This window comes from Chenopodium album, chromosome 4 (assembly GCF_948465745.1).
Source record: "Chenopodium album chromosome 4, dcCheAlbu1.1, whole genome shotgun sequence".
NCBI classification, from domain to species: Eukaryota; Viridiplantae; Streptophyta; class Magnoliopsida; order Caryophyllales; family Amaranthaceae; genus Chenopodium; species Chenopodium album.
The window spans coordinates 72536312-72545382 of NC_137837.1; the positions used below are offsets into that span (position 1 = coordinate 72536312).

Consider the following 9071-nt stretch of genomic DNA (forward strand, 5'->3'; position numbering starts at 1 on the left):
CCAACCCATAATTGTCAATACTCTAGAAGTGCACGCTTTCTAGAGTTTTATTGCTCATCCATGTTTCACTTTACGTGATTACAATTTTAATTAATAGCCGACTCAATCAAATAGACCATACATAAAAATCATACATCAATTTAATTTTAATCTTATTTAGGACAATGGTGATCACATCACAAATTGACCTTTAATTCCATTAAACTTCCAAATTATCCAAAATTGTTGAACATAGTCAACCCACCTAGCCATTTCGGCTTAATCCACCTTTACTCAACATACTAACAAGTCATGATTGATTAATAAATAAAATAAATAACAACCTTGTGGAATAATTAATAAATTCATTCCACTTAAACCATTCAATTCCAATCCTTTAATAATCCAATCAATCCGATAAAATTACGCTTGTATCAACATTCCATACAAACAATTAATCCAATATAATTCAATATGTTTGCATCCATAATTCCATACAAACATAATCAATTCACCAAAACATGTCTCATAAACATAAGCACATGAATTAATTAAATGTACTACCTCCGGTCCACTTTACCCGCAACTTTGAGGGGGTTTGCGGAGGTCGAGGCAAAACTTTTAAGGGGGGATTTAGAAAAAGTAAGGGTATGTAATTAGGAGTTAAAATTGGAGGGAAGTATTGTGGTCCCCTTGTATTGACTTTTTTAATGGGTTGTACTTTAGTGAAAAGAGTGGGAAATTCCCACCTTTTTTTTTTCCCTGGCAGCTAAGTAAGGGGTGAAATTTTTTTGGGAAGGTTTTTCCCTCCCAAATTTTCCCCAAAATTCAAATGTTTACACAAATTCCCCCAAATTTCAAATTTTACCATTAAATTCAAACAAAAGGCCCTATATAAAACCAGGGCTTCCCTTCCAATTCTCCATTTTCGAAAGGCAAGTTTTAGGAGAATTGGGGAGGGGGGAGGGGGGAAGCATAATTCAAGTATCACCAACACAGAAATTAGTTTAAGTAGTACAAAATACAGGCAGCCCTAACAAATTACAAGCCATCTAAACTTAGATTAGTTTAATCTTATATCCTAGAGCAACGTTAGTAGATGCAGCTTCAATAATAGGCTCCGTTGACTACCGTCCAAAAACCACCAGCCGCCACTTCATCACCAAAAAGCAGTCCTAAAATTTTAACAAAAGAGAAGGGACTCATGGGAGAGTTCGTACATGAACTTATGGATGAGTTAATTCAACAAGACCAGCTCATGGAAGATGAGTTAATCGAACAACAATTCAACCAAGAAGAGTATGAAGGGACTTCTAATTCAGAGCATGAACAAAAGCAAAATGATGAAGGCAATGCTGATGGGTATGATGCAGATGATGATGCAAATCAAGAAGAGTTACAGCACAATTGCAGAGCAACAAGAGAGATGACAGTGGAGAAGAAAAGAGCCATTGTTGAGGAGATTATGTTGCACATGGAGGGGGACTCACTGCCAAGAGGCTTTTTAGCCAATTTGGCAAGAAAACATTCAATGCACAAATCTACAACAACAAGATGGTTTCAGGTAATTAAACAATCTCTAGCTGAAGGTATTGTTGTTGATGTTAATACCAAAAAATTAGGCAGGATAGGGCGCAAAGCAAAACAATGCACAGATGAATTTCTTACATCTGTACCATTGTACAAAAGAACAACTGAAAGGGGATATGCTGGAGCATTGAAAATACCCAAAACAGCATTGCATAGGCTAAGGCAGCAAGGCAGGCTGAAAACACACACAAGCACAAATCATCCAGCATTGACAGAAAAGCACAAAGTGGCAAGACTTAAATGGGTTTTAAGTCTAATTAATCCTGTTCCAACAATTGGGGACCCAACATTTACTGATATGCAGCAATGGATACATTTAGATGAGAAATGGTTCTACATCAATCCAGAAACAAGAACCTTCTACCTACTTCCAACAAAAGATGATCCATACAGGGCTCAACAATCAAGGAGGTTCAAAATCAAAGCTATGTTTATGGGAATGATAGGTAAACCATTGTTTGATGCTGAAAACAACATGATACATGATGGAAAGTATGGCCTTTTTCCTTTTGTAAAATATGAAAGGGCAAAAAAGAAAATCAAGAACAGAGATGCAGGGACTCTAAAGACAAAGGCAATTCAAAGTGTCACAAAAGAATGCATAAGGGAAATTCTGCTAACACATGTTATCCCAACAATCTATGCAAAATGGCCAGAGCAGTTACCAAAGGACATAATCATCCAATGGGATAATGCCAGGCCTCATCAGGTACCAAAGGATGAAGAATTTAAAGCAGCTTGTCATGCAAATGGATTCAACATTCAATTCATATTCCAACCAACTCAGTCACCATAAACAAATGTTTTAGATTTAGGGTTGTTTAGTGTCATTCAATCATTACAATACCAATCTTTTCCAAGGAATCTAGATGACTTAATCAAGGAAGTGGCAAGAGCATTTTAAGAATTTGATCCTACACTAAAAAAGTACACATGGATCACACTTCAGTCCTGCCTTATTAAGATTCTGGAAAAGCAAGGGGGTAATAACTTCTCTCCCCCACACATGAAGAAGAGAAGCTTTGACAGCCAAGGACTAATACCTCAACTACTTCATGTAGACAGGGAGCTAATAGGTCAAGTTGTTCATTTTTCGGACACAGTCACAATTACAGGAGATGATGAAGGCCACATGGAAGTAGATGCAGACTAATGACTGTGTCTTAGATTAGGAAGCCAACTGTTAAGGGACTCATAATTGACTGCCACATATAACCTTTTCCTATTCAAACAACTTTTTGTGTTAGATTATGTGTAGGTTATGTGTACTTTTGGTGGATACAACTTGTTTATTTTTTAGGCAGTCATGTAATTAGTCAAGTACAAATACTTTTATTAACAAAAAAATGACATGTTTCACTCTGTTTTTGTTTCAATTTATAGCCTATTATTTCCATCAGAAGGGTTAAGATTTCAGTAAAAGCTTTAGTGAGTGTTGGTACCTCAACACAAACCTTTTTGACAAGGTTTATGGAGCATCCAAACCACCCAAGTAGCTATCAGATGAGTCCCATCATCATATGGAAAACCAAAAGGGGTGTGCATTATCAAATTAGGGACTCAATGCATTAAAGCCAGAAGACAAGGGTCACAGCAGGGGACTCATTCTCAACAACCAAAAACAACCAAACAACTGTGAATTCATGCATCAACTAATGAACTAATCCAACAACTGCAAAACACATCAAATGTAGTGCTACCAAACAACATCCCATAACATTAATCAAATGGGTCCAAACAACAAACTTGCCCCAAAACACCAGTCTTTTAACAACCACATACAACCATCTATCAACCACCATCATCCCAAAACAGAGCTACCAACACAATCACTAGACAATTACGCCAACATTCATGCATCAACTAATCATGTCAATCAAATTACAGTGATTATCCGTAATTAACAACTCACACAATCACACAATCATCAAAAACAATCATCAAATCACAGTGATTATCCACAATTGCACATCAACAGCACAAACACAAAGAATTAGAAAACAATAAATTAGGGTTTATAGAGTATACGCTGCGCATTCAATTACGAGGGGGGTTGAACTGAGGGTAGTAGATCTGCAAATACACCACAATCACTTCCTTCCTCGACATGCCATCTGGAGGACCAGATTTGATGCGTTTTGCGCCAGAGGAAGGTCCGTCAGCACGCTCATGGGACTCCGATGGCCGAGCCACCTTAGAAACCTCCAGATCTATAAGGTGGGACTCCCCTGTAGCAGATCCGGTGGCTGAAACCTCCACCTCAGTCACTGGAGACCCAGATACCCCAGTAGAAACCACCGCAACAACCTCGGAACCCTCACCAGCAGGAGCCACCACAGACGGTGGTTCATCACGGCCAACGGCCTCAGAAAACACCAGCTTAGGCGGCTCCTCGTCGCTGTCATAGTCAGCGAGTTTCGCTCCACAAATCCGCCTCCTAGCAATGACTAAAGCGCGGCGAATGGGTTTGAGGCACTACAAAAAAAATGAGAATAGGCAACACTTAATATTGCAACACTTACATAAATGATACTCTTAGTAATCTAAAGCAACAATATTTATTTGTTACCTTGAACTAAAGTAACAGATAAAAAAGTGTTGCTCTAGAATATATAAGGCTACAGTCGCTTAAAGTGTTACCTTTTTCTAGTTTAAGACAACAAACATAATAATTGTTGCATGAAAAGATAACAATAACAAAACTATTGCTTGAAAATGTAACATTAATATCTATGTTGCCATCTACGACAACATTTATATTAAAAAGACAACATAATTTAAGATATTGCTTTTATGGCAAGTGTGTGTAATGTGTGATATATATATATATATATATATATATATATATATATATATATATATATATATATATATATATATATATATATATATATATATATATATATATATATATATATATATAGTTTAATGGAGTTGTCCCACGGCGAGGTTTGTAGGTGACACTACCAGATCAGTGGCTGGTAGCACTACTTTCAAGTGTTTCATGGCAAGTTAGATCTAGGTTTTTGTTAGTAGAGGAAGCCATTGAAAGAGGAACTCAGAGAAAACCACAAAAGGATTACAAAGAGAGAGAGAGAGAGTGAGAGAGGAATCGAATCGGCGAGAAAAGAGAGAGAAAGTAAGAACTAGGGTTTAGGTGGGAGGGATTTATTCCGGAGAATTCTCCAGAATAAATGATCTCCAACCAATTCATCAGATGAATTGAATGAGGAGCATTCAATTGGGGCAGTTGGGGAGTTGATGAATTTGAAGTGTCGGGGTATAAAATTGGTGGGAATGATTAATTAAATTAATCAGTCTTTTTATTAATCAGATAAGGTTACTAAAATAACTAAGTTGATTAATTTTAAAAATAAGGGTAAAATGGTATTTTTACAGTATAAAGTTTACTAAAATAGGAAAGAAATGGGAAAGTTGCGAGTAATTTGGACCATCCCAAAAAGGAAATAGTTGCGAGTAAAGTGGACCGGAGGTAGTATAACTAAACAATTTTCATCCAAGTGTTCTTTAATCATGAAACTAAGTTATTTTCTTTGGTACCTAAACATGATACTACTTACAACGAAGTAGACATGTACGTACCTCGTGTAAACAATTCGGTTGGCCACTTAAAAACTAGAAATCACCTTCAATAAACTCCTCTCCTAAACCAAACAATAACATCTCAATCAATACCCAATCAATCAAATTTACAGCAACACTAACTTACTTTAAAACCTTTAAAATCCAAATCAAACAAAACTTTAAAACCCTCCTTTTAGTTAAAATTAAAGGCTTATATATAGCTCTTTAAATTTTCTTCATAAAAACCTTAAATACACTCTTATACATGAAATTACAACAAGTTTAAAGTTTAATAAAAATCTTTAAATTATTTAAAAACCTCTAATAATCTCCCTTTTTAATGGGTGATTAAACTCTCTTTATAAAACATCAAAAGTAGTACTTAGGAACTATTTCCACCACTTAAAACTTCAATAAAAAAAAATATATTTATGCTTAATTAACTTTAAACATAATTAATTTTATTAATCAAACTCAAGGATAATATTTTAAGTATAAAAAAACTTCGTTAAAATCATAAACTGCCCGAAAATCATATTTAGAGGCTGAATTTGGCCACGAGAAGGTGGTGCTCATTACCTAAGGTAGTGAGTCTTTCTTAAAACGTTGTTTCCACATGGAAAACACTACTTTTTTTGTCAAAATCGGATGAGTTCAGAACCTGATCGGGATTAAAACGGGATTAATATTAATGAACGGAAATCTTAAAATTAAAACACGAATTTAAGTGTTCAAAACAATCTGGAATTAAGTTAAACTAATTAGTACTTATAATCACCAAAATTTCAAAACATCATTACTATAAAAGCCCTAAATCAATTGTTCATAAAAACCCTAAAATTATGATTTTCAATAATTAAAAACCCTAGGTTATAAAATTTACAAAATCTGAAAATTATGACACTTATAAAATCTGAAATTATAAAGTTTAATCATCAAAATATAATTTGATACTAATTAAATTAATTTCAAACAATAAAATTGACAGGGTAAAGTCGTATCCCAAATCAAAAGTAATTACCTAAATCACTAACTAAGGTAGATAGGGAAGTAGGGTCGAACTCCACAGGGAAACAGGTCTTTTTAATTCTAATTAATTAATATAATCTAAATTATCCAAGTAACCAATATTTTGAATGTGAATTCTATATTACGAAGAATGAGTTTAGGGAGAAAAGAATCAATAATAAGGAAACCTAGGATCACAGGTTCACCAATAATTAATATTCCGGGATAGAATGAAGTAATTAATAATTAACAAAACATAGATAATATGATTAACAGGCTCTCGCAATTTATTAACCAACATAGATCTAACAGGCTCTCGCAATTTATTAGACCTAAGTTCCTATTAAAAATAGCCTTTAATATTAAATCAACATCTGCTCGATTCATCAATTCAATATTGCTAAACATTCACAACCAAATTACATCTGCTCGATTCATATTCTAATTGCAAAGAGTTAAAACAATTCAATAGGAAATTATCATGCAATATCAACAATCAACAATAACAAGCTATCCCTTCATATTAATTATGGATCCCCATAAACCCTAGAATTAAATTACTCAAACATAATAAAACTAAACTAAACAAAGCAATTAAATAAAGCATAATAGAAAGAGATTTAAGTAAGAGAGAGGAATAGTTACCAGAGTAAAGGAGATAGAGTATGGAATAAACCAAGAGTTGTAGAGAGAGAGAAAAGTAGAGAGAGAGTAAGAGAGAAAAGAGATGATCTAAGGAAAATTGTCTCACACAATGATCCAAGACAACTAAAACTAGCTCCACAAAAGAGTATTTATACTAATCTACGAAACCTAAGCTAAAGCAAATAAAACGAACGCTTAAACCGACTTCCGGAAACACGCGCCCGATCGGGCAAAGGGCCGCCCGATCGGGCACGCCTTTTTCCTCGACTTCATAATCTGGGCATAACTTCGACAGGCCTTTTTCACTTGGGCTGAATTTTTCTTTTCTTAATTTATCTTGGACTTGCAACAAAATTAATACTCCAAACAAACCGAGCCCTTAATCACCGAACCAAATTTAATTAGCTCGACCTTGGGCTTCAAAAACTCGTCATAAGGTACGATCATCTCTAATATTTTCATAGTGGCTCAATAAGCTCGGGAATTGTCATAATTCTTCAAATTCCTACAAAATAATACCAACTCTACAAAAACGCTAGAAAACGTATATTAGTAATAAAAATAGCTCCGTAGAGCCCAAATAAGCACAAATATGACCGTGGGACGGGGAATAAATATATATATAAAATAGACTCATCAAAAATCAAAACCCATAAATCAATAATTATAATTACACAAATTAATAAAACTAAGGAGAAAGAAAATAAAACTAACCTTTTTGTGTGGGAAATTTTTTGAGGATTCATGGGGTATTTATAGGAGAAAATTGTAGGGTAAATAAGAAGATTGGGCCTCATAAAAATAATGGGTCGATTAAGTAAACAAATGGGTTAGGCTTGTGTGATTGGACATAAATTGTAGAATAAAGGTGCATAAAATAATTTGTTCAAATAAATTTCGACCCAGATTAATAATTTGAAACTCTTGAAATTAAATTATGAAAAATAACAAATAAATATTATAAATAAAATAAATTTTCATTTATAAAATATTTAAAAATACGGGGGATTACAGGTCTTGGGATAGCTCTAACGCCACTGTCAGGGGATCGCCGGAAAAAAGGTAATTGCGACATGTGTTTGGTAAAGTTAGAGTTAGAGTTTCATAGATTTCTTGCGATTTGCTTCGAAATCTCTATTTTGGTTTTATTTTGGGTGGTTTGTATGTTGCCTTCTTGCCTTTTCTTGTTGGTTTGGTTCTCTTTAGTTTTAATTGTGGTTTTAAGTTCACTAGTTTATATGTTTAGTGACTTCCTTACTTTTTGGGTTCTTTGCCGTGATGGTGTTGTTCTTCGATGCTTTTGTTGTGATGGTGATGTTTTTAGGTTAATATGTGTTTAGTCGTGTGGTTTTACATGATGTTTAGAGGGCTGAGGGGGTGTGTTAATCCTCTCTTTTGATGGCTTGGTTTTCGGGTTTTGGTAGTGTCGGGAATGGTCCTTGTTAATGGTCCATTTTGGTTCTTAGGGTAGGTCTTGGCTTGTGCTTTTTATTTTATTACTTCTTTTCACTTGTTCAGTCATCGGAGTATTGGTAGGTTATCACTTGGTAATCTTCATTTCAGCTTAGCGATGGATTTTCAATCCATTGATTTGAAAAACCTTTATCTTAATTAATCCTGCTCTCCAACATGGGGGCCCTTTTAAGTTCCTTTAGGGGGTGTTTGGTTCAAGCATATTAGGTATAAGGTATGGGTTTGGAATGACCAAAACCCATACCTTGTGTTTGTTTCTAGAAATTTCATTTTTCAAACCCATACCTCAAACCCCCAAGGTATGGGTTTTTAAAACCCAAGGGGGGAGGTGGGTATGGCTTATACCCATACCTTTAGTTTAAATTTAAAAGGAAAACTATCATTTCTAGATATAAATCAAACACATGAAATCAAGTATCAAGTTCCAACCCCATACCACCCAGGTTTCATTCCTCATTCTAAACTTATACAATTGTTTGAACCAAACACCCCCTTAAGGGTTTTTAGTATGGTAATGTTCTATTAATCCTTTGAGAAGAGGCCAAAGATACCCAAAGTTAAGGGTATCAAGTCACTTGTAAAAGTGACTCATATTGTGTTGTTAAGCGTTGGTCGTCTTACTTTCCTTCCCTTTTTACCTAGTATACAAGACTGTCTATGTCTTGTTGAGCTTGAGTTTAGGTACACCAGCAATCGTGTGTGTTTTGCTCTTATGTTCTACCCCCAATCTCAACAAAAAGGGGTAACAACACAACCAACAAAGGTCAAATGTGGTTTCTCCAGCAGCATAT

At 34.8% G+C, this 9071-nt stretch overlaps 1 protein-coding gene across 1 annotated transcript; it reads left to right on the forward strand.

Moving 5' to 3' along the window:
* The first annotated feature begins 1183 nt into the window (after positions 1–1183).
* On the forward strand, positions 1184–2365 carry LOC145628110 (uncharacterized). The gene has a single exon (XM_081680430.1). The coding sequence runs from the start codon at positions 1184–1186 to the stop codon at positions 2363–2365; it is 1182 nt and encodes a 393-aa protein (XP_081536556.1).
* The last annotated feature ends 6706 nt before the right edge of the window (positions 2366–9071 follow it).